The sequence below is a fragment of the Branchiostoma floridae genome, chromosome 16 (assembly GCF_000003815.2).
Source record: "Branchiostoma floridae strain S238N-H82 chromosome 16, Bfl_VNyyK, whole genome shotgun sequence".
NCBI classification, from domain to species: domain Eukaryota; kingdom Metazoa; phylum Chordata; class Leptocardii; order Amphioxiformes; family Branchiostomatidae; genus Branchiostoma; species Branchiostoma floridae.
In genome coordinates, this window is record NC_049994.1 from 11,689,376 (window position 1) to 11,717,331 (window position 27,956).

At 41.1% G+C, this 27,956-nt stretch overlaps 5 protein-coding genes across 5 annotated transcripts in view; 2 read left to right on the forward strand and 3 right to left on the reverse strand.

The window, feature by feature from the left end:
* Positions 1–3,817, reverse strand: part of LOC118432763 (zonadhesin-like) — an 8,223-nt gene extending 4,406 nt beyond the window's left edge. Inside the window, exons 1-7 of the mRNA XM_035844383.1 lie at positions 3,639–3,817; positions 3,262–3,340; positions 2,813–2,924; positions 2,337–2,466; positions 1,493–1,857; positions 802–961; positions 48–283 (exon numbers count right to left, since the gene is read on the reverse strand). Coding sequence (XP_035700276.1) covers positions 48–283; positions 802–961; positions 1,493–1,857; positions 2,337–2,466; positions 2,813–2,924; positions 3,262–3,299 — 1,041 coding nt within the window. The 5' untranslated portion in view covers positions 3,300–3,340; positions 3,639–3,817. The remainder of the gene's footprint in view (positions 1–47; positions 284–801; positions 962–1,492; positions 1,858–2,336; positions 2,467–2,812; positions 2,925–3,261; positions 3,341–3,638) is intronic.
* A 5,253-nt stretch (positions 3,818–9,070) lies between these two features.
* LOC118432764 (somatostatin receptor type 5-like) lies at positions 9,071–11,186 on the forward strand. Its single transcript, XM_035844384.1, has 2 exons — positions 9,071–9,974; positions 10,277–11,186. The coding sequence occupies exons 1-2, from the start codon at positions 9,071–9,073 to the stop codon at positions 10,609–10,611; spliced, it is 1,239 nt and encodes a 412-aa protein (XP_035700277.1). The 3' UTR covers positions 10,612–11,186.
* Positions 11,187–12,566: 1,380 nt separating this feature from the next.
* LOC118403602 (somatostatin receptor type 2-like) lies at positions 12,567–15,268 on the forward strand. The gene is made up of 3 exons (XM_035802370.1): positions 12,567–12,664; positions 13,741–14,657; positions 15,056–15,268. Exons 2-3 carry the CDS (start codon positions 13,745–13,747, stop codon positions 15,190–15,192), a joined length of 1,050 nt encoding a protein of 349 aa, XP_035658263.1. The 5' UTR covers positions 12,567–12,664; positions 13,741–13,744; the 3' UTR covers positions 15,193–15,268.
* Positions 15,269–17,908: 2,640 nt separating this feature from the next.
* On the reverse strand, positions 17,909–24,158 carry LOC118432765 (interstitial collagenase-like). The gene is made up of 11 exons (XM_035844385.1): positions 23,973–24,158; positions 22,732–22,934; positions 22,135–22,230; positions 21,490–21,681; positions 20,857–20,987; positions 20,572–20,727; positions 20,089–20,204; positions 19,547–19,679; positions 18,921–19,057; positions 18,415–18,568; positions 17,909–18,252 (listed from the first exon to the last, which is right to left on the reverse strand). The coding sequence occupies exons 1-11, from the start codon at positions 24,099–24,101 to the stop codon at positions 17,972–17,974; spliced, it is 1,728 nt and encodes a 575-aa protein (XP_035700278.1). The 5' UTR covers positions 24,102–24,158; the 3' UTR covers positions 17,909–17,971.
* A 741-nt stretch (positions 24,159–24,899) lies between these two features.
* Positions 24,900–27,770, reverse strand: LOC118403584 (leucine-rich repeat-containing protein 15-like). The gene is made up of 2 exons (XM_035802330.1): positions 27,615–27,770; positions 24,900–27,145 (listed from the first exon to the last, which is right to left on the reverse strand). The coding sequence occupies exons 1-2, from the start codon at positions 27,743–27,745 to the stop codon at positions 25,258–25,260; spliced, it is 2,019 nt and encodes a 672-aa protein (XP_035658223.1). The 5' UTR covers positions 27,746–27,770; the 3' UTR covers positions 24,900–25,257.
* Between the last annotated feature and the right edge of the window lie 186 nt (positions 27,771–27,956).

Sequence of the window (27,956 nt, forward strand, 5' to 3'; positions counted from 1 at the left end):
GGATTGCTGGTAAATGGGGAATAAGAAGCAATTGTGAGAAAACAGCCCGGGTAGTATTGCCCGCTCTCCAGCAAACATCCGCCGCACTGACTTACGGGAACGCAGCCTCCTTCTCCCCGCACATAGCCAGGGTCGCAGTGGCATGACGGGATGCAAGCCATGGGACAGATGGGGTTTGGCTCCTCGCACGTCGGTTGGCAGCTGCCTTTCCCACAACTCTCGAAGTGGCTGTTCTCCGGGCACTTCTGTTCAGGAAGCTCGCTTGGAGTCTTTTCAGGAGGTCCTGTGACATATTAGGAGATTATTTTACAACATAAGAATTTCAGAAAGAATGTGACATGGTCGAGTTTGTGAAATACGCCATTTGATCACAGTGAACGTCTTTAATCCGTCATTATTGTGTAACAGTTTTACTTCAAGAAGTTCAACCAATCCTGTAATGCCAAAGAGTTGCATTTGTATGCCGTCATCCTGAGTGTGTAAATCGCTGTTTTGACCGGCTTGTGCTCCTTGCCGCAAGAAATGATAACATGCTATGCCTTGGATTTACCGAGAAGGAGTTATATACCTCCTGGGATTTATATACAGCTGACGATATGAAGATGGTCTATAAGGTAGATCGCAGTTTTAAAAGCTCATGCGAAGTATGATGTATTGTGGGTAATATGTCAATGCCCCTGGACATTGTTTATAATTTGCTAGGGGCCTTCACAACTTCGAGATATTACCTACAATGCCTCAAACTGCACATGCGCACTTTAAATCGCGAACTAGCTTGGACCAAAAGTATGGGAGGTGTACCGATAATGCAGGTCCAAAGGGGGTACTTGTCATCAACCCATGCGAGGTCGATCCGGGAATCCTTAGGGCAGTGGCTCCGGTCTATAGGAGTGCAGAAAACTTGCTTCATCAAACACATGCAGTTGGTTCCCTCGGTCTCACCAGCCCACTTCGCACCGTTCTGAGTAAAACAACAGAGTCGGAGTGATCTTTTACGTAGTTTCAGTACTTTTGTAGTTATGTCTCGCTTTTAAGATAGACTTACAAACGTTTCGATGACCAGAACGTAAGCACACCATACAAAAAATTGATAAACTAATACCAGATAAAGGCAAGACTGCTTGATACGTAAGTCTACGGTCCACTTGGAAAAGGGCCCCTTACAGGCTGTTTTTTTTAACATTCTGGCTGGACCCCTACGTAGCCCCGTGGGATACCCTGCAGGTCCCGGGATATATTTGAGAGCGGCCGGGCCCCGGGTTTATTTTAAGTCGGACTTAAAATCATTCCGGGACCTGGTAACAAATAGCTCGCCGGGACCTATCCGTAGGTATCCAGCAGTTCACCGGGGAAAATAGGTGGCTTGGGAGACCGGTTGGTACTACATCCATGGAGTGGGTGTCATACCTAATGTACACTTCCTAAATAATTCTTATGAGTCGTAGCTATAGCCTTTATACAGTTCCCTGTTTGCAATATTCTGTAAGCTTACCGGGTAGTAGTCACCTCCTTCAACGGAACACCCATCGCATTGACTCCTGGGAATACAGCGCTCCTCTTTCCAGAGGTAGCCGGAATCGCAATGGCAGCCGGGAGGCTTGCACTCCCTGGTACACGCGGGATTCGGGTTCTCACACGTCCTCTTGCAGGTGCCGCATTGCCGGAAATGGCTGTTTTCTGGACACTTCCGGTCCGGACACTGGTCTTCGGCGATGCACTTCCCGTCATGCAGCACAAACCCGTTGTCGCACTGACAGCTGGGAATGCACTGCATGGTGCAGAAGGGAGCTGGGTTGTCGCAAGTCGGTTGGCAGGCGCCGTGACCGCATTCATCGAAATGGGCATTTTCTCCGCAATCTGTTGAAAACAAAAAAATGCGAGTTCACGTTAAAATGTCTTTGTTCATGTGTTTGTTTGTTTGCTGTGGTAGTAAAAGGTTTGCCCTTATTGGATAAATAACCCCCTCTTACATAAATTTGTAAGAGTTATGTGGTAAGATAATAAGAGTTATGTGGTAGTGGAGGCTTCAACTCAGCTCTAACCCAATACTGAAGTCACGTGCCCATAATCACCTGTATGTCCGTAGTATAGTGGGTCATTTATCCCGAGAAGGACCATACAAATCAGGGCTATAAATGTAGCATGGGTACCATCCGCTGTAGTTTATCGCTGACTCATTCTTTTTGCTTGCTCTGTAATAAGCTTAGTAAGCGAAAATGTAGATCCAGCGGTTGACTACGGAGGGAGATACATAGGGTAATGCTAAGGTTAACGTTATGACACTGTTATAGACAAACTAGACACGGATGAGCGCCATGCTTAGTCTATCTGTTTACCTTGAAGAGAAGACTTATTCTTCTTACAGGTTCCGTGAACATTAAAGTCGTCATGAGGTTTGTCACATACGAGTCCCTGATCGCAAACGCCGGCAAGGTTCCATGGGCCACCGCACTCCTCTCCTTCAACCTTAGATTGGACAAAGAAACTTAGGCCTCTTTTAAGTGATAAGGACATGCATCTTACCGACAGATGATACGTGAAATTCCACGATTCTTGTTATGCCCCACATACGCACACACACACACACACACACACACACACACACACACCGTGACACACACACATATACACAAACACACACACACACACACACACAAGCACGCACACACAAGCACACACACACAAGCACGCATACACAGAGAGAGAGAGAGAGAGACATACACACACAACACACACACTCATACACACACTAACAATTAGCGTTTATTTTACTTCAAAATCGATAGGTGGCGTGGTTATAACGATATCTTACCTTTGCGCACACGTCACAGCACCCACACACCCCCTTGGTAGTCCCTCCAGGACAGTTTTCAGGCGGCTGGCATGAGATCGCATTACATGGTGCACACGACAGTGCGCGGGAACTATACGTACGCAAAATCAATGAGAACGTGTTTTGTTCCACTTAACGATTTCTATCAACAGGCTATATAGTACATCAATATAGGGGATGGTTGCGATAAATCCGAATACTATGTACCAAGATCATATAATGATATTTTTTATCACATTCTATGGCATCATTACAGAATTCAAAGCAATTTTCTTTCCGTTCAGTAAAACAGAAAGAAATAATTCTGTTAAGCAGCCGCAACACGAGCGTTGTCATTAGTATCATCTAACGTGCGATGACGTTTTTATACAAAGGATTGAGTTGAAAAATGATACATAATTTCAAAAGGAATTAGAAAAGCCTCTTACCCCGCCACCATACACAACAGAATCACTAGTCGAATCATGGTGGATGTCCTCTGGGCAGAAATGATGAAAGTATCAGTACCTTGAAGCAATGTAGTACATATGAAGTGTTGGCCACTTGGTATATATGTTAAACTGAGGTAACATGCTCTATGTCCAAATTTATAGACAAATTTTCCAAACTTCGTCGGAACCCGCTACCGATCAAAATGTTAGGATGATGTCTTCATGTTCCTGAATAGTACCGCATAGTGCAGCATATCATAGTGAAGAACTTGAATCGTTAATTTTTGCCTCGAGATCGTTGCTGCCCCTCCCCTTCTACCACTTTAGACGTTCCTATTGACCCCCGAGTTTGCGAAACAATTAACAATTAATACCTTTCTGCGCAGTGGTCTTGTGTCGCGATTACACTTGAATCCAAGTGCACGCTGTTCAGCTCTTTTTTAAGAAATGACGCCAGTCACCGTCAATATGTAGGCTTAAATCTCCTCCAAAACCTCAGACAGACTTTATGACGAGGATTTCAAATACGCTTTGAATGAATACTGTCGTCTGACTCAAACCTGTCTTACAACATTTGTAATCATTCATTCGCGGGTCAAAATATGGGATGTATGTTAAGAGTATTTGACCTCAAACTCTTGTTTCGTCTGATGGCCAACCAAATACAACATTTCTTCTATGGTTCCAAACTAGAAAATCTACAAAATCTTATTTCTACGGTTGTAACATTCTCGTGTGTAAAATTGGTTTTGAAAACTGTGGTGTTCAGTGGCTGGTACATACCTACACTAGCAATAGAAATGGACTCGTCCTTGAAAAACCTGTTGGTTTGGTAAGTCGAAGGGCACGACCCAATCACACATCGTTAAAGTGACAACATCTGCAAAGTTGTTTTGCATGCACATGATTCATATTGGTAAATGACCCATAACGATAAGGCTGTCATTGTTTTTAATTCGTTTATTCGTTTATTCAGAAAAGAATCAGCATCGCAGTTTGTAAGAACAAACTGAATATCACTGATTTTGTACAAATTTTCAACATGTCGACTACAATGTTAACATCTAATTACATTCACTCATACATCGATCAGCCCCCACATCAGCCCCCACACCAGCCCCCACATCAGCCCCAACTTCAGCCCCCTCATCAGGCCATACATCAGCCCGCACTTCAGCACTCACTTCAGACGCCACATCAGCTCTCGCATCAGCCCCCTCTTCAGCGCTGCACATCAGCCCCCACATCAGCCCCCACATCAGCCCCCACATCAGCCCCCACATCAGCGCCAACTTCAGCCCCCACGCCAGTCCCCGCCCCCACACCAGCCCCCACATCAGCCCCAGCATCAGTCCTCACATCGTACATCAGCCTCCACACCAGCCCCCCTCTTCTTGACTTTTATATTTACACTGATTTGTCATTTCGCTGCCCTGGAGGAAGAAAAAGAAACCTTTCTACATTTCTACGTGTGCGTGTGTGTGTGCGTGAAAGTATGTGTGTGTGTTTCTGAGTGCATGCGTGTGCGTGCGTGCGTGTGTGTGTGTGTGTGTGTGTGTGTGTGTGTGCGTGCGTGCGTGTGTGTGTGTGTGTGTGTTTGTACCCGTGTGTGTGTGTGCGTGTGTGTGCGTGTGTTGGAGTGTGTTACATTACATGCAGGTGACTTTGTTACCCCCTACGTCGCCATTTTGGGGAACATACCTATTTTGGGGGGAGGGGAAGACATGGTAAAGGGCCGCATGGCGAAACACATCAGATATGCATTTAGAGTTGGTGACTGCAAGATTCGTATTCGCACTGACAATGTCATCACTCTTACATAGTATGCAGGCAGCGAAATGCCAGCTTAAAACTTCATCGCCGTTTGATACTAAATGTTCAACTATGTAAATACCATTAGCTTCATGGAGTAAATCTATTTCTTCCCACGGTTAGGCGCACCTGTAACTTTTTATGAGCAGGGATAAAACGGTCAATTGGATAAAAGCTTTCCACTTACGTGGTGCAAGTTTACGAGTCAAAATAAAGAGTATTTGTTCAGAAAGCCGATGAATGTACCAAATCATCATCCATCTAATTTGTCGTAAGGCATACAGAAAAATGCTATCAAGTTGTAAAGTAAAATTCCCTCTAGCAATGCATGTCAATCACTAATAATGTAAAGCAGTGCAATAGGGGCAAAACCTTACATGCCCTACTCTAATTTCGAGACCTATCTACAACTAAAATATTATGGCCATGGCAGATACAGAACACGAGATATCAAAACCAGACGTGGATGTGTTGCTACAGTATCATAACAGGCCGGTAGGGAGTCTATTATTCAAGCATTTCAAGGTTTTCTAAAGACCTTCTCACATACCAAATATCAAAACAATTCATCCAGGTGTTCTCTAGTTTTCGTACAAATTGACATCTTCGTAACAAAGACACAGCAGTTACTACGATGTTAGCTTTGTGATTTTAAATTATGATGGGTTAGTAAAGTATAGCTACATTGTGACATTAATTAAACAAACATGTTCATCCGCGTAGTTGTCAACGCCAGAGATGGATCAGATACTACAAGGGATGCCCTTGGCACAGTACAAATCATACCTGCTTTTATGCATTACCATTATTTGTTATTCTCTGTATGATGTTTCGTGAGTTTTAATAAAGTTTGTTTAAAATGTGTAACATGTACATGTAGAATATATTTCAGAACGCCATGTTAGATTACATTATTGTCACACATTTACGTATCAGTGGATACGTTTGGTACCTTTTATAGCCGACGTTAGCGTAACAGTCCATCACATTGCAAAAGCTGTCACCACCTTTTCGTTATCTACGTTGGAACAAAACGATTATCTTGTTGCAGTGGGGAATAGGGTGCTGCGCTGTGGTACATGGAGTCATCCATTTTGCTCTTAACGAGAAAGATTTCGTTTGATCTATGTCGTGTGCTGAGAGCTAATCCATTTAAAGGTCTCTAAAGGGGTGGTTATAAAATACTAATGGATCAGCCTACTCTTTCTTAGATGTCCCCAATCGCCATTTTCAGCATTTTCTATTAGAGCATGTCCTTAAAGTAAAGATGCGTGTGAACAAGTTCGTTTATTGCAGGAAAAGTTCAACATCTTTATAAGATCGCCAATTATGTTACACTGGTCATCAATCTAACACCATTGATGTCTCCAATTAACGTAAAAATGTCTTAAGCGGGTTTCTCACTGAAATCAGATAACAGCATGGCTTCAATGAGATGCTCTCTGTATTGGGATGTTGCAATATCATTCAAGTAAAATCTTTCTGAGGCCGCGGCAACGTAACAATATAGCTAAAGGGAGAGAGCGAAACACACAAAGGATTTTGTTTTTGTTTTTTTAATGGATAAAAATCGATAAACGATTTGCCAAATCGCTCGGACGCAGAGACGCCGTCTATGTGCCACAACGACATACCTGCTTTAAGGTGGTATCTCACTGCACTTGGAGCACCGGTGTGGCACTGCGGGGTTCGAAAGATTACTCAACGAATTTCAGAGATAAGAACGAATTTTCTTTCATTTTGTGTATTTTGTTGTCTTCAAAGTCATGCTTTTACCTATTACGCAATATCTTCATTATAAAAGATGGGCGAATTATAACTCAGTGCATCAGTGAACCCCGCAGTGCCACAGCGGCGCCCCAAGTGCAGTGAGATACCGCCTAGCCTTTACTGAGAACGTGAGACCGAGACGCTCTCTCCCGCTGGACTAAACCTTGTTACGCTAAAGTAGGCACGTAAGCGCGATCATTAACGCGATGTACTAAAACCACAGGGGACCAATTTCCTGTTAACGACGAACGGAGAGGGATGTGAAGACGTGGGGATGAAACTGGTGATGCGATTAAAAGACTGCAGAACTTTATGACCAAAAGGTGGGGAAAATGCAGCACGAGTAAAGTGTACAATTTTCTGTCTATGTCTTTGGACGAACAAGGACAATGTGGCACTGCACTCAAGTTGATAACTTATTTTATAGTGCCACATACAAAGGAAAACGGGTTTGGTGTACGTTAAGGTAAAGGCAGTTCCTGTCTTTTTAAGGCCATATGGCCATAGGGACAGTGGGTTGCAATCTACTGTGTCAAGGACAACGCACTGGAAGGCGGAACCAAACCCTTTCCTTTCATCGTCTTTTAGTGATTTTCGACGCTGAAGATCTAGAAATCTACATTTTCTTAGAATATTCATTGCCTACTAGAATCTTGCAATGAAACCTATTAGTCATAAAACCAACTTTACTACTGAACGATTAGTTATGATTATATTACAAAGTGATTGACGGTGCCAATAAAGCATCAGACTCCACCCACGTCTCATGACGCAGATTACGTAGTAGATATATGATGATGGTGATGACCATGGGGCGGATGTAGTGAATCAGGAAAGGTGCGTCTATCCCCATATAAGGACAGAAGACGGCTAATCTACACGGCAGAAGGCTGGGAGAAGATAAGAGCAGCTCCCTGTGCCGTACGACTTTAGATTTCCCGCGAATTCAACGCGGTAAACCCGATCAGACTGTGCAGTACAGTAGAGTGCTACCGCCAGGTTCTTAGAAAACGGGTAAGTTGTTTCTTCATCACCAACCCTATTCTATATGAGATGCCTTGTATTGCATTGTATACAACATGATACTACCGTCTATACTTTTTCCCAAAACGTACAAACAGCCATTTCGGTCAAGAAAGATATTTCTTTTTAGGTGTGAATTTGTAAACAAGAAAACATGAAACATTAATGAATTCAATTCTCGTATTCATTTTTCAACTTCGAAAATGGTCTGGTTGTGTTTTTAGGTAATAAGAAAGGTGAAGTATTATATTATATAAGATGAGATTAATTTTTTAATGTTAGCAATACGGTTTAGATTTGACCTAGGTTATATCCGAATTTTATATAGATATGTTGTATAGCTATATGGTCTAACAGTTTGCTTCCCTACAAATATTAGTTACATTTGACTAAGAAAATGTCCAAACGCTTCCCCTTGAGCTCTTCTGAATGTTTTTTTTACAGTGGACAACATATCAGTTTGCATTTGACTCGAAAAATTAACCTAAGAGACCTTTGAGTTATACCCTGTCAGTATAATACCATTACGAAAGCAGATGCTATATAGTAAAAGCCAGAAATTTCATCACCAAATGGCCATAATACGATAAACATGTCATACTTTCTGCAAAAAAATATCAATTTTGCATGCCAATGTAATAGCGTAATTATAGGTGATGAAATACCTATGCTAGAGTATTGCTTAAAATCGATCATTTGCGTCAGATTAATGTTTTATTGTCCCCAATCTAGCTTGTGAAAATTGACTTTTCACCAAGTATTGTTTCTACGTGTAATGTTACCATGTATGTGTCCATAGGGATATACAGTTTGATTGCCTTATGGGGACATTACCAACGTTCAAGATAGTATCAGCTTTTTACGTTTTCTCCAGGAAAAAAGTGATTTTAAGAGTCCAAAATATATTCGTCCCTTTACTTTGCTTAGTATAAATGTAGTTTGTAATGAGGATTTTACTTCTTATCCAAAACTTTCCATGAAATATATAAAAGATTATGTACTCATACAGAAGTATTTGACTTGGTAACTACATCGTTATGCATATCATTCTGCCATAAACATCAATGGAAACCAAACTCTTCATATATCTCTAAGCTCACTAGCAAAGCTGGTCGCCCAGTAGAAGTGTTAAACTGTACAGTCAACATTGTGACGGGTGAATCTCTTATCGTAATTTCTTTCTTTTTGTTTTCTTAGAACAATGTCAGCGAACGTTAGTAATGTGTCACTGGATCCGAATCAGGACTTCCAAGCAAACTGGACACACGTGTCTTCAACCAACTCCAGTAACTTCACAACAGAGAAGCCCTCCCCTGAAAACATCGATGTTGTCAATGGCATAACAGCTCAGAACATTCCAGTCTTTGTAGAGCTTGTTCTGGCTGTGATTGGTGTTCTGGCAAACTCCCTCGTCATCTTTGTTATCGCGAGATATCGCGAGATGAGAACAGTTCCAAACGTTTTCGTCCTTAACATTGCCGTAGCTGATTTTCTGTATTGTATCGAGTTTGTTCCTATTTGGAACGCCTATGGTTTTTTGCCCAATGGATGGATATTTGGACTGGCAATGTGCGTAATAACACGGGCGTTATACGGTATTTGTGGAAACGCCAGTATCCTGTTCATGATAGCCATGAGCATAGAGCGGTATCAGGCAGTCGCAAACCCAATCGTCCATCATCAACGAAGTTCCAAGAAGCGAACATGGATCATCAGCGCCGGCCTTTGGATGGTGTCAGTCATCTTCACAATCCACATCATCGTCTTTACAAAGGTTGAACCAAATGGCACACGCAAAGCATGCAAATCGGATCCAACAAGCATCGTGCCGTATGAAGATTACATGAAAGGAATCCTGATCTATCGGTTCGTGGCGTGGTGCGTCTTACCACTGTCCATCCTGGTGCCGTGTTACGCTAGGCTGTACTACAAACTGCACCACGGTAGAGTCATCCAAGCTGCCCCGTCCAAGTCAACAGTGAAGTCCCGAAACCACGTTACGAGGATGGTGACCGTTGTTGTGGCGGTGTTCGCAGTCTCCTGGATGCCGCTACATATCGTCTATATGGTTAAATATAGTTTCCATCTGTACAGCGTTCCTGAAGGTTAGCTCTAGTTTTTGTGTTGATGTTAAGTTTGTCTGTTTACGTGCATGTAAGGAAACCATGTTTTTGGTTGGCAGACGTTGTTGTGTCTCAAAAGAAAAAGCTTCACAACGAAAATAATGTGCTTTCATCAACTGATAGACTGCTAGTTTAGTTTCCTACTTTACAGTAAAACATTACACTATTCTATGTACACATAGTAGTGGCCTAACTTTTTTCCACTTCAACTGAATGTATGTGCATAGTAGTCTTATGATTGAGTGATTATGTTTTGACCTGTTGAATGAATGTTCGGTCTTCAGGGCAACCTGATCCACTGGAGATGTTCGTGGCCATGCTGTCCTCCACCAACTCCATGATCAACCCATTCCTGTACGCTCTGCTGGGAGACAAGTTCCGCATCTACATGAAGAAAGCCCTCTGCTGCGGTCGTGGGGCGGACAAAAGAAGATATCAGCAGGGTACAACACTCAACAGTACTAGCCACGCCACACGGTTAACTCGACAAACTCTCGTCTGGCAACATTGTCAAGGAACGAATTCGGCTGGAGAGAAAACAGTAGAGACAGAATTCAACAAGGCAACGGCAAAGACATCAGAGAAGCGGGAATATAACGTTAGCTCCATTGAAGCCTAAAAACCAAATGCAAACACTTGGAAACTTCAGGCTACTGAAATAAGTCTTTATCTGCACTGAAATATCTAGAAAGGTAATGACTGAGTACAGAACAGCAGGCAAACGTTACAGTAGAAAACTAAAACAACTACGTCTTTGAAGTATTGTTATGAGTAACAAGAGCAGTGACATTCACATCGAAAGAAACAGGCTTGTATTGCTTTTTGTTAATAACAATTACACAAATGCTATTTGTGCAGTTTGATTGTGGAATGTTATTGTCCGTGGAAAGTTGTTATCTGCATAGCTTAGCTACTCCTGTCATTTAGTGCTGAATGGATTAAAACTTGAGCAAAATAACTTTATATGGAAAGTAGGATGTTGCAAAATGATTGTGAAACTGCAGTGAGGCTATTACGAAGTGTGTACGCCCAGAAATAGAGACTTCTCAATTTACGTGTTTTTGGCTGAAAAAGTCTGACAATCTGTATTGTATGGCCAGTGTAACCTCCCGTCTGTATTGTCAGTAAGTGTTGTTCAGATGTATCATCATATCATTTCGTGTCAGTACTGCAGCCAGGCCGAGGCCTTCTCATTTTCTTCTGGCAGGTCCTTGGAGATGTTGTAAGTGTTGTTAATATTGAATAAATATTCAACTCCAGGGGAATTTGTTCATCATTTATTACTTGTATATTACCTTCATTAAAGGTTCCTATAGAAATTTTCCTTTAACATAGCGAGGGAAAGACAGTATGTGGAGAAGGACAACCTCAAGCCAGCCGTTCACACTTACCGCCACATCTTCAGAAAAGACGCTGGAGTCGAATGTTCCCCGCATAGGAACTTTATTAACCGACACACAACAATAGCGAAGTAAAAACCTAGTGCTCCAAATATTAAGTACACTTCCTCGTCCATAGGTGCGGCGTACAATGAACACATCATCCTAGTCTCTGTCTGTGGCAGTTATAAGAAGATGAATCTTGTCCAATGTTGTTTTTTCTGCGTTAACAAACACAGTAATATAGCTACTATATGGTCATTGCTAAGTATCCCCCAAGACCCTAGAGAATATGGCTAGGTCAGCACACCTCTTTACTGTGCCCTGTAACACACTTAATGACGACCTCTCTAGCGTCGTTTTTGTTTCTAAACGTGTTTGACGTACTGCTTATTCTTGTAATCTAATAGACAGCACAGCACTTACGACAGCCGTGAGTGTGTTGTTCCTAATACGTTGCAAAAGTAAAGACCATAACATCATCAACTCATATAACTCTACTGCTCCACGATAACACCACATAAAAAACGTTCCTACTAAGGTCTTCTCAAGATTGTCTTCAAAAGCTTATTTTGATATCTGAAGTGTATATACCCCAGGGTTACTGATGACTAGTGATGAGAGGTGTAGGGTACATGAGCGGCAATCTGTGCTCGACAACACATCTATATTGCAACAGCTCTTCTCGCTTTACGCCACAGTGGGCACGAAAGGTACTTTTGATATTGCAACGCGTTCTGGTGTATACCCGGGGGAGGAATAAGCTTACCGGGAACCAACCAGGAAGAATCGCGGGTGTGAGCTCCCATTTTACGTAAAATAAAATTGCACATTATCTTTAATAAATAAAACAAATGCTCAAAAATTACCAGCCATTCTGATTAAGATATTTTGTCAGGGCATCTTGAAGTTCCTACATTTTCTTATCACGCTCCTCAGTATAAGTCAGATGGTCAAACGTCATCCCTTCAGCACTTTTTCACCTCATTAAGGGACAACGATGGTCTGGGGACGGACCTAAAGTACAGCCTGTGTTTCCGCAACCGTATAAGGCAGGCGACCTACGCATCTGCGCGACTCGAGGGAAAGATAAGACCTAGGCTGGCATCCATCCGTAGATAAGGATTTCACTCCTTCGCCTTCGTAGATAAGGATTTCACTTCGAAGTTTCCAAGAACAAACCGTTAATGCGACCAGCATGCCGAGAGATCTTCCGCTATATCAGCAGCAGGTTTCTTGAAGACGGGCTATACTTCGGAATTACGTGTGCAGTACACCGGATTGTGGAGACAGGTATGACATTTCCGGTTCATCGAACGATATCTACTGTAGTCTACTGTTAGAACTGTTGAGACAGCTCTTTATCTGAATCAGTGAAGGAGAAGTTTCCGATCGGATACGGAAATACGGGAAATTCATCAGTTGTCGTTATAATTATGTAGGTCATAGACTCAGTCAAAGCAAGGAAGTCAACCTCCTTGGTCAAAGGTATTCGGTTTCAAATCATTATCGTTTGCATTGCCCTCTCAGTGATTTGTTTTCCATGGGCTACATTGTATAGCTTTCCATATTATATCTACTACGTTCACGTACATGATCAAGTGTGTATAGGGCTTCAAAAATTGGGAGAAAAATTAGCACGGAGAACAAGGTTTCTGTGCTCAACTTCGCTGTCTATCACTGTAGAAAATGACTAATCAAATGAAAGGTACTTGACCCATATTCAACTGAAGATTATTCAGACACGAACCCTATTTTTCTTTTCAGTGCCACAGTGAATTGCCCTATCCAGTTAATGCTTAGGCAATCTCCAATAAGGTAGATGAGAAAACAATACCAACGCCTCCCCTGTTTATGAATAGCCAAGATAATACATATTGATTTGATGAGCCCTTTGCAATATATATGAGACGATACATTTATTTAGGTCACTGAATCACATGGGACAGAATCAGATGGAAAGCATTAGCGGTGAACAAGGCAAACTAATTATACAGATCATTACTTACGCCCTTTGATTTGCATTTTCATTGTACCATTTTCAAGAATCGAAGGGCTAAAGTTAAGTGTGTAGAAAAGTATCTTTTTCAAGATTGGACTGCAGATAATGTGAAGATATAATTTATATACAGACATACCTGCCCAAGACGACCACCCGGAGGACCGGGCAAAAGCTGTCGATTTGGTCAGGTGGTAGGTTAGAAGAGTATCGACTCACAACATGCCAGATGCATAGTTTAAAAGATTTTGTTGTGTTTAATGGCAAATAGCAAGCACACGCACGTGCATCCTCTGCCATCATTATTTTCCTGATATACTGACGAAACTTTATCCCTCATTGAAAAGTGAAAACTGATTTTGTTTTTCAGAACAATGCCAGAGATGAATGCGTCTCTGGATCCTAGTGGCGACTTCCTTACCAATTGGACAAGCGTGTCTACTACAAACTCCAGTAATTTCACAACAGAGATACCTTCTACTGATGCCGTTACTGTAGCGCATGACACACTCAGTACAGAAACAATTTCAATCTTTGTAGAGCTCATTCTCGCTGCTATAGGTATCATAGCGAACTCTCTCGTCATTTATGTTATCGCGAGATATCGCGAGATGAGAACAGTGCCAAACGTTTTTGTTTTAAACCTTGCCCTGGCCGACCTTTTGTATTGCTGCGAGTTCGTCCCCATTTGGAACGCTCAATACTTTTTGCCAAACAAATGGATATTCGGACAGGCTATGTGCACAATAACACGGGCGCTATACGGTATTTGTGGAAACGCAAGTATCCTGTTCGTGATAGCCATGAGCATAGAGCGGTATCAGGCTGTAGCAGACCCGATCGGACATCATCAGCGAAGTTCCAAGAAGCGAACATGGCTCATCAGCGCCGGCCTTTGGATGGTGTCAGTCATCTTCTCAATCCACATCATCGCCTTCTCTAAGGTCGAAACGTATGGCACTCATAAAGGATGCAAATCAGATCCAACAAGTGTTGCACCGTATGAAGACTACATGAAAGGAATCCTGATCTATCGGTTCGTGGCGTGGTGCATCCTGCCACTGTCCATCCTGGTGCCGTGTTACTCTAGGCTGTACTACAAACTGCACCACGGTGATCATGATGTGATCCAAGCTGATTCATCTGCAGCTGGATCCACGGCCAAATCTCGAAACCGCGTCACGAGAATGGTGACGGTTGTTGTGGCGGTGTTCACCGTCTCCTGGATGCCGTTGCACATCGTCTATCTGGTCAAATATGGCTTCCATCTGTACAGCGTCCCTGAAGGTATTCTGTTCTTACAATACTTTTTTTTTTAAATCTAGGTTTATATAATATTAGGTTTGGGGCCACCTATAGCTACCAGCTTGTTTTGGAACTGCAGGGGCTCTTTTGTCAAAATTTTTCCAAGGAGAATAACCGAAGAGAAGAACGAGGGATTTCCATGATATTTATTATGCAATTAGCTTAGGCAGGGATGATTTATTTTCATAATTGATGCGAAAGTGCCATAATTCTTTATTTGGAGTTGAGGTACAAAACTGAGATCTGGGAGAGGGTTGAATAGATAGTTTGGGAGAGAGAGAGAGAGAGAAAGATAACGGTTATTACAAATTTTACAGAATATGTTATGTTGAAGTCAAACACTGTATAATAATCTAATAAAATGATTTTTGTTTTCTCAGGGCACCATGATCCACTGGAGCTGTTCGTGGCCATGCTGTCCTCCACCAACCCCATGATCAACCCCTTCCTGTACGCCCTGCTGGGAGACAAGTTCCGCATCTACATGAAGAAGGTCCTTTGCTGCGGCCGCGGGTAGGGTAACGGTGGATTATCAGTCCCAGGAATTGCTTATATATGCCCTCTGTAGACATTGACCCTGCCATTGGATGATACAGTTTTATACCAACAACTTGGCTGGTTCTACTTACCACCTCTAGGTGGCGTTGCAGTGAGAGAAGAATGGAATATGGCTAAGATTGTATCCACACTCCAGTCCACTCGGGTATGGCTAAGGACTGATTCGGAAGTAGATTTTCAGAACCAGAAAATCTTTTTAGACGGTTTCCACGTAATTTCTGTACGCAAAGTGAAGCTAGTTAATGAAGCATGAAGCTTGACGGTGGGGCATGAGAAGTTGTAATATATTATATCAATATAGACGTTGAAAAAAATGTTAATAATATGAAAACATACTGCAAAAAATCTGGTGTTTAAGTGTGATTAATCTTCGTAAAATAGTGGTTAGGGTAAGGGAGGGGTGAGTATTAGAGTTAGAATTGGGATCAGGATTTGGGGTCAAGTTAGGTTAGGTTATATGATATCATATTGAATACTACAACAAGCACAACACATGACAATAAAGAAATAAGTTATTAGCTTGAAATGGAAATGTATATAAAAATGTTTTGAATGTTGATTTGCTGTAATCTAGGCAACGGTCATTCAATTTGATTTGACGCATTCATTGTTTTGTGCATGCACAAACTAGACACAGATATATTTAACGTTTGTGATTCCTAGTATATAAACTTGTATGAACTATGAATACGAATAATGAAACCTCTCATATGTCGATGAGTTAATCATCAGCCCGCGATGATGATGATGATGATAGTTATTAGAGTTTACATCATATCTAGATGTACAACTGCAGTTTACGAATCACATTTTACCCACATATTGATATAATTTTTTTCATACTTATGATATGAGAACGATCTTCTGATCATTTGATAGGTTTCCTAGACCAAATTCTCTTTAGATGGCCTTACATGAAACAGATGTGTACCACTTTATATCATCCATAAAATCAAGTTTATTACGAGACATATTACATCAGGGGATATTACAAGACAATCTCCGATTATCTGTTCCAGCGCCGCGGTTCGCTCCAGCATGTCCCATATGTATGGATTTTCCCACGGAACAAATCTGATCAGGAGTACTTCAACTGCAATGAAATTGCCCCCCAAACGACCGTTAGAAACTCAATAATCTGTAGATTAGCAGGTGATTTATATGAAATAGATAGGATTAACTAAATCCGATTCCAAACTAACTCCAAAATGACTCAAAACACAGCAAATGCTGATTGAAATTCATAGTCTCTTATCTTCTAACACCTTGGCAGGAATTCATTTGTTTGAGCCAATACTTTATCGACGCTACTTACATGTACAATATCACGTACATGCATATATGAGTCGAATCAATAGTCATAATATAGTTTTATCAAAGTCAAAGAGTACATATTGATAACAGAGATATTCTGAGTAAAATTGCAAATTTCAATTCATTCACTAATGAATTTTCGAATGTCAGCTACGAAAAAGTAAACAGTTTTTGGCCTTTAAGATTATCTGGAGCGTGACCAATGGAGACGGTAAAAGTTGCAATAAAGAGGGACTTGGAATCATTATGTTTTAAAAGCCTCTGGTGATCTGTGTGTTGGAAGTACAACAGATCACCAGAGGCTTTTAAAACTTAATGGACCATATGATAGATATCTGCGTTTCAAAATGACTGCTTGTTGTGAACGAGTACACCAATTCGATACAAAGATTGAATGTTTTGTAATTAGTATATTATACTAGTTGCAGAACCAACTTATATTTTATGTATAACCAGTCAATCGACGAAACCAACACTTAATTTGGCCTAAATATCACTATTATCTGATATGAAACAATGACGAGTCGTAGAAGAATAGAGTAGTAGAGTCATATTTCTGTATTATGATATTATCTTACATCCTCTGCATGCTTCTAGTATATTTCAAACATATTTAACATTCATGTTATAATAATAATCAACATAACCCTGTGACAGAGAAAAAGGGCGATTCTCCCTACAAACCCTATATTCAAACAGTCTAGTATTGTAATGTACTTACTATGACAGTGCTTCTTGCGTAGATTGTTTCTAACCTCCTTTGCAGACTTTCGAGGGAGCGGTGTTCATTTCTTTGTTAGCGTTGCAATTGATGCGGGGATTTCCTTAGCCCATGTTGAAAACCCCGAAAGTCTGCGAAGGGTGCTAAACTATTTCACAATCCGATGCGGATCTCTGTAAAGTTGTAGTTGGAAAGATCGTGTTTTTGTTAATCCAGATTCCTACCGAGGTATAAGAGGTTCTGATCATTATCACAGTTATACTGTAAAATACATACAAACTTGAATGTTGTTTAAAGCTTGCTTGACACGATAATTTCCTGTTCATAACCGTAGATTGTACAAGATTCAAAACAGTAAATTACATAACATGATAGTATGTAGTCTACGTAACATCACTGGTAGAATATACTTTAACACAAGGTGAATCTACAGCTATTAAATTTTGTAAATTTCAAACGTTGATTGTATCATAGCCACGCCTTTTGCAGTATAAGGTGGGGATATATCTGTTTCCATACCATCAGGCCGAAGGCGGTCATCAAAAATGTCGAAAACAGATAAGAATTATTGAATTACTTCAACGCATGGTCATGTAAGTGTAAGAGGAAGAAGAGATTTTGAAATGACTCCGAGAAAGAATGCCTATAAGTTATACTGTGTACAGCTTTATTTTATATTTATGACTATAATCTATATGAGGCACTATTCTAATGTTATTTGAAAGATACAGATGCTGAGAAACACAATTAAGCAAATAGACATGAGAGACCCTAATGGTAAAGAGTGCGAACTTGCCGACCGATAATACAGTCGGGTTGGCTGAGGCTGGAGCGGAATGTAGATGTCGTCATCATCTTCATCCGGGGACTGTGGCGGACAGTCCATCCAATGTTCCGCGGTGTATTTTGGGTACCCAGGAAGCACCAGGAGCGCTTTCTCACTGTACTTGTAGTAACGCCGTCCTTTGAAGAAATAAACGCTGTCTGTGGTGGGCAAAAATGGTAAAGTTAAACTTTGAACTAAGGCATGCAGTTTAACCATTGCCTTTTCTTTGACCCCTTTATAAATTGGAGCTTTTCAAAAGTTTGTAATTCCCAATAAATTTTCAAAAACGTTTTTCTAAAAGTATACTCGATGATATTTACCATCATCAATGTACTGTGTTGCCGCGTCAACATTGTTGGGCACGCCCTTCCACACGGAGATGGGGCGGGGATAACCGTCGTCTATCCGGCCCAGCTCCTCGTCGTAACGCCAGTACCTTTCACCCTGTGGAAAGGTATAACGACAACATGTGCACTTAATATATATAAAGAAAGTTAACCTGACTTATATATATAGTATTGGCAATGCAACAAGCTTAAAGTGTGCTACAGAAGAAGCGTACTTTTCACTTATGAAAGGGGATCAGAAGAAAAACAACGATCAGCCATCTTGCCTTTTGGCCGGCACAGAGAAGGTTATAGATTATAGACACAGAAACAGAGAGAAACTGATAGAAAGAGAGAGTAAGAAAAACAGGGAAAGAGGAAATTTACGTATACAGACTCGACAGAGACGAGTGAACTTAATGAATCCTGGCGTGTGGAAAGCTAAATTTACATATAAATTGGTGTGTATTTGTATCTTTACTGTCTATAAGTAGTTTTACCTTGAAAAAGTATGTTTTCCCGGTCGGTTGCCAAGGCAACGCAGCATCCAAGTCGCTAGGCAACCCGAAGTCTGTAGAGATGTACCTCGGGTATCCCGGTTCCAGTTGGCGACCGTTGTATTTCCAGTATTTGGATCCTGAATTAACATTGATGGAAGAGGTTATCAATACTGCAGAAAGTCAACTAAATATATCTTATCATTATTGTATAAGAACCACCGATCGCGACCTCTGAACTGTACTTCCTGTCGCTCCGGCAAGTCTAATCTTTCGATTCATCTTCCTACTTACATCCTGACATTTTACTGACAGAGCCGCTTTCAAATAACTACGGACACACACTAACCCAGTGGCCAACAAATAAACAAACAGACAAACACACAGACCGGAAACAAAGACTCGAAACAAAGTATCTGAAATTGTCTTCATTCATAGTTAGAGTATAAAAGACCTGTTTCTTCCAGATCACTTCAGTGTCACTGACGAAGGATAGTGGATTCTATCCGAAACGTCTGACCGCTTCAAAACCATATCCAGTTGCTTGAGTAACTACTTTTTGGCGTAAAGACTCGTATACGTAGTCATAAACATATGAAGTATAGAAGGACAATGGTGTATAGAAGTACCTCCGAAGAAGAACACGTAGCCATCTTTCCTCTCGTACCCAGCGTCGACCTTGTCAGGTAGGGCAGTCCACATTTTTGTAAGAAGAATAGGACCGTCTACTTTGTGGCTCTGTCTTCGGAAATACTGTATTCCCTGGGAAGAGACCAGTTACGCAACTTTCAAAAAAACTTTAAAAAGGCAAACCATTGGTATCAAGTGCCATGATAACTGAAAGCATTTCAAACTACTTTGTAGCCATCAACATTTTCTCTGACATATGACACTTATGAGTAAATTAGAGAAGCTTGATATTCAATTTCAGAGTAAGTAATTTTGTTGATTTGTTGAAACAGGTCTATACATACATTCTGTGTCATCCTCACAATTCTGCCCAAAGCAATCTATTTCCTATATCTACAACCAGTCATGTCAGATATAACCAGCTGCTGCCGCACCGCGTGCCTGCGAAGCTGATGTTACGCTGAAGGCTGGTTATACCGGTACCGAATGTACATGCAGATACAGATGTTAGTTACATCATACAGTGTGCACTTCACTGTACCTGAATAAAATAGGTGTCTCCTCGGAACTGTAACACAGCATCATACTCTGAGTCATGGCATTTCTCCGGCAACAGTGAGCAGACGGGTATCAAGGGATTCTTGCTTTTCCTTGAACCTGAGTAAACGATAAAAAAGATGTCATAAATTTAATCTGTTTCAATACAACAAAATCTGAACACGCCAAATTTGTAGCTTTAGTGCTGAAGCTACCTTCCCAATAATGACATTCGATGTTTTATGAGTCTGTCATTTTGAACTTTTCAAACAACAGTCGGGATCAGAATCTTTAACTTCTCAGTCTAGATACACTGCAATACATGTGCAATGCACAAAAGGCAGTGGTTTTCTGAAGCAACGTGCAAACTTGACCTGTTGGTCTAGAAACAGGGTTGCTGATCGATGAACGTTACACAGTGTCTACAGTAAAGTTTACATTCTCTCCTTTTTTTTGTAACAAAATGTTCTCTTTTCTCATGACTCACCATACATAGCTTGAATTCCCTGTAAGTCGTCCGGGTGGATGCAGTACTTGTCTTTGTACATGTAGGCAGGGTACATGATGGTTCCCGGAACCAGGGTGTGGCCGAGGCCAAGGGCGTGGCCGAACTCGTGCGTGGCGACCTGGAGAAGGTCAACGCCTTTCCGGGAATGGAATGAAAATGGCATAGGTACATTTATTCCTGTGAAATACGATAAGCACACTAAAGCCAGATGATATTCAGGAATTTAGGTAGAAAGAAACGAGGACAACAGAAACGCTGTATTACCACGATGCGTTCCCGTCGTCCATTGCTCGTCTCCGTCAAAGTGGGTGTCGCCATCAATCCCATACTTCTTTGCGATGCGCTCTGAGCGGGGAGGCATGAACGCATGCGCAAGACCAAGACCTGTGCCGCGACTGCAAAAAGAAGTAGAATGCTGCATCCATAAGTAAGAACAACAGACTTTCTTAGAAGACCTACGGCAAGCACATGTATATAGAGGCAATGACTGCACATGCAAAAGCACAATTGTAGTTGATCTTTATTCTAACTTAATGTCAAAGACAGCAGTTTTTAATTCGTCATATTAAAGCAGATTTAGTCACAGTTATTCAATCATCCTATTTAGCTTAAACTATATATGAGTTATTCCGTAAAACATCAAAAAAGAAAACTATCCTTCGTTCAGAATATTCTAGAAGGCAAGCGGATGCAAAACAATATATTGTAATAAAACGCATCAACATAAAAACGCAATCAAGTATCAGCATACAACGAAGAACACAACACTATATATCAAAACTCTTTTATTTTATTCTATACAAATTGTTTGAAATTATTTCTATTTCATGATCAAATCTTTGTCTTGACACATATGTAGATTTCACCTATAACTTATAAGATAAGGAGAAAACTTACTCCGGGTCCCAGCGCCCGTCAAACGGCGTGCCGTCCCCGTGGTCCCAGCGCGGGAACGCGATGAGCATATCCGCATTTCCTGACGTCACTTCCGTAAAGTCCAGCGGCGTGTAGTCACTCCATATTTGGAAGGCGTCGTGCATGATTCTGCGCACTTCTGATTGGCTCAGCCGAGGGGTGTACTCAGTTATCCTTTGTGCAATGAGAAAGTTATTTACCATTCAGATTTGTAATGGTAATTACCCAATAATGATTGACATCTAACTTAATTAATATTGACTTTTCTCTCAAACAAACTAAGTGTCTCATCTACATGAAGAAATAGTTGAAATACAAGTAAATGTTTGAAAAAAATCAAAATCTATCAAACTAAATTTAGATTGAATAGCTTACGGAATCGTCTCTTTGTCGCATTTGGATGCGATCGTCTGGTACACTAAGTAGTACTGTTACTGTAATGATCATTTTTACTTGGTTGAATATGGATATCATACTTTCAATCGACTAATAAGAATAATAATCTATAATGATGATGAGAACTAGATAGCTCGGAAATCATGAGTTATCATGATTATCAATGCTGTTCCATATTGGATTTTTGTAGCCGTAGATGGACCTACGAAAATACGTGTGACTGTTACATACTTGTACGTTATTTGGAATTTGTGCCACTTCGTCCCTGAGAGAACATAGGGCGCAACATCCACAGAAAGCCAGTCCATCGGGTCCTTAACGGAACATCTGAAATTGAATTATAGGGCAGTGGATATGCACAGAAAAGTACGTTTCTTCTGTAACTTTTTTTTTTAGATTTTACTTCCGGAACTACATGTACCGTAGTTTGTTTCAAATTCTACATATTTGTGTGATTAAGCCCCGTTTACAAATCAAGAATTTAGCTCGGCCGAGTTGTCAGCGAGCTCTAAATTACGAGGAGGCATGACCCTGACGCCTACGAACAAATGGCAAAATCTCTTCGTCGGCATCAGGGTCATACCTCCTCGTAATTCGCTGGCAACTCGGCCGAGCTAAATTCTTGATTTGTAAAGCCCCCTTTAGAACACACTGTCAGGCTGTCAGGTCATTTTGTATAACATAGATACAAATCATTCTTACGTTTTCAGAGTTGGTATTAAAGGGAACTACATACATACTCCAAACATCTATTAAGTTGAATTTCCAACAATTAGTACATGTAGTGCAAAATTACTAGTCAACATTTATTCAATAAAGCAAACAAACCTTGGTGTATGCATTATTTTTCTCGTGACGTTGTCGACTTTTCCGGTGATAGGTATCCCATAATTCCTCTGCATTTTCACAATGGCGGCGGTCAGGTTGAAATCCACCGGTGGGGACAAATTTTCTGTTCCGTTTATCAAACGTCCCGGGTCTGTTTCTGATGGGTTCTCTTGTGCGACATAGCCGTACTTTGTGAGCCATCTCTGTGAGAAACAAAGCAGAAAATGATTAGTAGCTTACAAGTTTACCTGTTCAGCGTTCTACTCGTTTACCTCAACGTCTCTCATTTTTAAAATCCCCAAAATTCCTCTCAAAGCTCAGTACTTTTACTGGCTTTTTATCCTGACCTTGAAGTTTATTTTGACCTTCAGCGTACTCAGTATGATACAGTGCCCATGCAGATATGCCGATTAAAAAGGACTACTTTAATGAGTGGAAGTTTTCAATTCAACTGAGAAGTTACTAAAAGAAATAACTTTTTTGTTGGCTGGTTTCCTATTGATCCTTACCATCGAAAAATTTGTATCACAGACTAGAAGGACTGACGATAGTAGATGTGACTTCAGGGCCTTTGCAATCGACCGAAATGGCCGCAAACGTCCTGTAGCACGCTTTTTGTTATGATTTTACTTCCGCTGGTCCAAAGCCTTTTATGTGGCCATATTAGGTAATACAGTCGCCTATGGCGGACGGAAACCGTCTGAGAACGATGGTGCACATGTACAATAAAATAAAGCATCACTTCTATATAATATCAGCATTTTCAACTGAAATGAGAGCCATAATTTTACAACTAAAACTGTTAGGTCATCGTCAAGACAATAGCGCAGTAGCGCCCCTGACGGCAGACTTGTGTACTGCTCCCATTGCATACTTCCCCTGTTACCGGCCTTTGGATTTGAAAATTAAATCTCCAACACAAAATGAAAACAGACTTTCTAAATGCTTTGCCCAATCATCTACCCCCTTTCAAGATAATCCATTCAAAACTCCGACTACTCGATCTGCTGAAGATTCTATACATCCGTTTCGTGTATAAGCTGATAGTTTAGTCCCATATTATGTCATTATTAGATACAGAAGAGCTTTGATGCAAACTTTCGTTAGCTGTGTAATCAAGAAGGTAGTCATGAGAGAAAAAAAAGCAAGGTTTTATCCAAGGGCAAATACATACACCATTATAATCAAAATTAATGGCCGCCATCTTTTTACCGTTGTCATGTATAGAAATCATTACTCACCCTAGTTTGTAGATTGTCAGTAGTTTCCTCATTGTTTACGGGGACGCCGTCAGAAACAACTATAAAGCCGCATACCACCATGAGGCAGGGGGTGAGCCCCTTCCATACGTTCATCACTACTGCGAACATTTTAAGTCGGAGTCTGGATAATGTCCAATTAAGACAACGTAGAAACAAACGTTATGATGTGGTCTCTGTAAAGGAAATGTGCCCGTTTCAATTCTTTGTTTCACATCACTTTTTGACGAAATTTCAAAACATTACAATTCTACATCGACAACTTTTAAAGGGAAAAATCTACAAAATCATCAACAATTTTTGTGATTGGATATATAAGACTTTGTATAATATGATTGATCTAGACCGACTTTCCTATTCACAAGAACTGATACGTATCATATTCTTGCTAAATGTTCTAATTGATGAATTTGAACATCACGCAAAAAGGGTCCAAATCACATCCCAACTAATTTTCCACGGCCACATCGATTTTTTATAATAATCATTAAAAAATCTTTGTAAAATTAGTTAATTTGCCTGTGACGGCAAAACCCACAGGGAAAACCAGATGGGTAATAAATCTTACGTTTTGAGCAGTCTACAGTGATATTTTCCCCAAAGGTGATGTTTAATTTTACCTCCAACGTATTTGTTTTCGCCCAACGGTGAGGTTCAGATCGGACCACATTATCAACGTCCGGCAGAAGCGCTTAACCGGATGTGCACACGTGACTACTGCTGGGACACTGGATGTGATGTAACGGTTCCCTTGGCAACGGGGTGTTGTATGCCAAGTTTGATTCTACATCGAATGTGATTAACTTATGAGGACCTTATCTGACCTAGGCTTTTTCTGCATATAACAAATGTGGCATACGACTTTAATATAAGTTCTCTTAAAATCATAGCACTACTCTTGAGGTTTCTTTCATTTATTCTATTCATAAGAAACGATCAAGATCTCCATATACAATGTATATACAATTTTGACAAATCAAATTAAAGAAATAGTAACAATGGCTGAAAACACTAGATAATTATCAAATGATATTTGATAACATACAGAAAGACATATAAAAAATAATACATATAATCACCCAATACTTATGAATGAACAACATCAACTAACAAGGAGGCTATTGGGGTTGAGATGCTATTGGGCTTCAATAAAGATCGACCTTCGAAGGCGGAATAAAGCGAACAAGGCTAAAAGATCGTGGTTTTTAAGAGCAAGAAATTTACGTCCAAACGTAATACCAGTCAGTCCAAGTCAATCATAATTAGATTAATCATAAAAGTAAATTTCGTCGTCCTTTTCGAAGACGTTTTGTTCAGGACTTGGGTCCATTTCATCGATCAGCATAGCACTAGTTTCCGTTTGTTTCCTGCACCACGGGATGGGGAGTTTGTGTCGAAGGATGAAAACCAGACAAGCAATGACTACGCCGATGAAAACTCCACCGAAAAGTGCAGCAACGAGAGCCGGAATACCGAATTGCGATTCTCTCTCACAAAGTGAGGTGAGCTGCTCGGGCAACACGGTTTCTAACGGTCTTCCGCGCATGATGTCCGGGCTTGCGCAGACGGCGGCGGTCCTTTCTCCATTTCCGTCACTGATCCAAGCACGCAAACTCTCGACCCCACAGTCACAGCGGAAAGGGTTCTCCGTCAAGTTCACAAACGTCATCGGCGGGAGATTGCTAAAGGCCCCACCGGAAACTTCTTCGATCTGATTCGAATCCAAACGAAGCTCTAGAAGAGACGACATGGCTTGAAAGGCTCCTTCGTGGATGCGACTTATCTGGCAATGATCAACAGCAAGATATCGGAGATTTTTCGTATTGTTAAAGCAGTTTGCTGGAAGCTCGCTGAGAAGGTTGTGACTGAGCTCTAAAGTCTCAAGTTGGCTAAGATGTTGGAGAGAAGCCGAAACAGTAACTAGCTTGTTATGGTTCAGAGTGAGTTTCTTAAGGGCCAGTGAACTTTGCTGATCGAAAGCGTTGTCCTCGACGAACGTGAGTTTGTTGTTATCTAATGTCACGTTTTGTAACGCCGTAAGGCGGTAGAAGGTATGTTCGAAGATATGGGAAAGTTGGTTGTTGTCCAGGTGAACAGACTTGAGACGAGGAAGAGAGGAGAAAGTGCGGCTGTGAAGTTGTTGCAGTTTGCAGCCTTTCGCGGTGAAACGTTCCAAGTTGTCCAACGAATCCAACGCGTTGTCTCCAATCTCGGCTAGAGAATTGTTATCTATGTTTAGTTTTCGCAAGTTCACGAGAAATCGCAGGTCTTCTTTCCTCAGACTCGTGATGTTGTTTACACTCAAATCTACGTTCTCAGTACTGGGGGATAGGGACGGTACGAAGAGCAGCTGATTTCTTGCGATGTCAACTGTCCAAAGGGAAGAGAAATCGGAAAGCGAAGGCAGGCTTTTAATACTGTTGTTACGCAGCAGCAAGACCCTCAAGTTAGGCATTGCCGCAAAAACGTTTTCTTCGACAAGCTGTATTTTGTTATTGCTCAAACGAAGACATTTCAGATTATTCAACCCTTCGAAGGGATATCCAACAATCTCTGCGATCTTGTTATTTCCTAAATGTAGTTCTTCTAGATTGACAAGATTAGAGAATATGTTATTTCCCAAAGAAGCGAGTTCGTTGGACTCTATGTAGAGATTCCGGAGGTTTGTGAGCCCGCTAAACATTGTGCGATCCAGGTTCGTAAGCGAGTTCTTGGACACTTCCAGGGTGGTCAGATTCGAACTTTCTGTTGACACCAGAGGGCGAAGGTACGTTAGCTTATTCCCTCCAATATATAACACGGACAAAGACGGCACGTGGTCAAGAAATGACTCTTGAAAAACGTCTATTCCGTTTTCATTTAAGAAAAGAGTGGTGAGGTTGGGTAAACCTGCGAAGCTTTCTCCTCGGATTTGGCTTAACTGGTTTTTAGACAGGTCGATAAACTGTAGGCTGCTGTGTCGAACGAACGCGCGGGTTGGAAGGTTCGCTAGGAAGTTTCTAGGAAGTCTGAGTTTGTGTAAGTTTGGGAGGATCTGTGCATCGAGCCCGTCAAGGTTTACGATGAAGTTTCCTGTGGCGTCTATTTCTTCTGTTGTCTGTGCGATGGGAGCAGGGAAACCGGGCAGTCTCTTCTCATAGCATCGCACATACGTCCTGTTGGTGTAAAAATGCAACATTAGTGAGGATACATTACTTTGGCTACATAAGCGACCGAGAGAGCGAAGGGAAGCTAAAATGCTGACACCCAGGCTTTAATAAACAAACATACTATACATAGTACTAACAAGAAATTCTGTCAACAGTTGTATTTCTTCGAAATTCTTCTTGAGTAGTTTGTTTATGAAGCAAGTAGGAATTGTTATAACGTTACCGGTAGTTCACCTTTATCCGCGGGGTAACCTAAATCCGTTGCTTAAAAAACAAGGGCATTTAGGGATATCAAGTACACGGACACTAGTTTCAAAGTGCAATATGCGCCTTTTGAAAAAAAAAGAAAGAAAATATTTCCACTTACAACCATCGTCCGTCGACTTGATATTCTTTATATCCTGTGTTTAAAAACATCGGGTATAGGTTACCCCGCGGATGAAGATGAACTACCTTAGACTCTTTGGTAACTTACGAGTCTACACAGGTGCATTCTGTTGGACAGATGTCGATGTGCGAGTCTATCTGTCTGAAGAGGGCAGCCAGACCGAACACGCACAGGAACAGCGCACGGACTGACGGACTCTGGAACCCAGAGATCTGCATAGCTGATCCACGTGCACGGGGCGTCTTTTCCCTACAGTAATAGAAAACGGTATGTATTTTGATAAGGGCAAACAAAGGAAGTGACGCATTATGGTTGTCACTCAGCACAAATAGTTGGGAAAGGTGAATTTGATCATCATTTCTGTGTTGCTACATGTACTTTATCATTGGTATAATTAGAAAGCTTATTTATCAGTGATTGCAGTGATTC

Coding starts and splice junctions, on each gene's coding strand:
- LOC118432764 (XM_035844384.1), top strand. CDS start 9,071: ATGTCAGCGAACGTTAGTAATGTGTCACTGGATCCGAATCAGGACTTC. Junction 9,975..10,276: donor TCTGTACAGCGTTCCTGAAG/GTTAGCTCTAGT, acceptor TTCGGTCTTCAG/GGCAACCTGATCCACTGGAG.
- LOC118403602 (XM_035802370.1), top strand. CDS start 13,745: ATGCCAGAGATGAATGCGTCTCTGGATCCTAGTGGCGACTTCCTTACC. Junction 14,658..15,055: donor TCTGTACAGCGTCCCTGAAG/GTATTCTGTTCT, acceptor TTGTTTTCTCAG/GGCACCATGATCCACTGGAG.
- LOC118432765 (XM_035844385.1), bottom strand. CDS start 24,101: ATGTTCGCAGTAGTGATGAACGTATGGAAGGGGCTCACCCCCTGCCTC. Junction 21,682..22,134: donor AAATTCCAAATAACGTACAA/GTATGTAACAGT, acceptor CATTGCACAAAG/GATAACTGAGTACACCCCTC. Junction 20,205..20,571: donor GGGAATTCAAGCTATGTATG/GTGAGTCATGAG, acceptor TCGTTTACTCAG/GTTCAAGGAAAAGCAAGAAT.
- LOC118403584 (XM_035802330.1), bottom strand. CDS start 27,745: ATGCAGATCTCTGGGTTCCAGAGTCCGTCAGTCCGTGCGCTGTTCCTG. Junction 27,146..27,614: donor GAATGCACCTGTGTAGACTC/GTAAGTTACCAA, acceptor TTACACCAACAG/GACGTATGTGCGATGCTATG.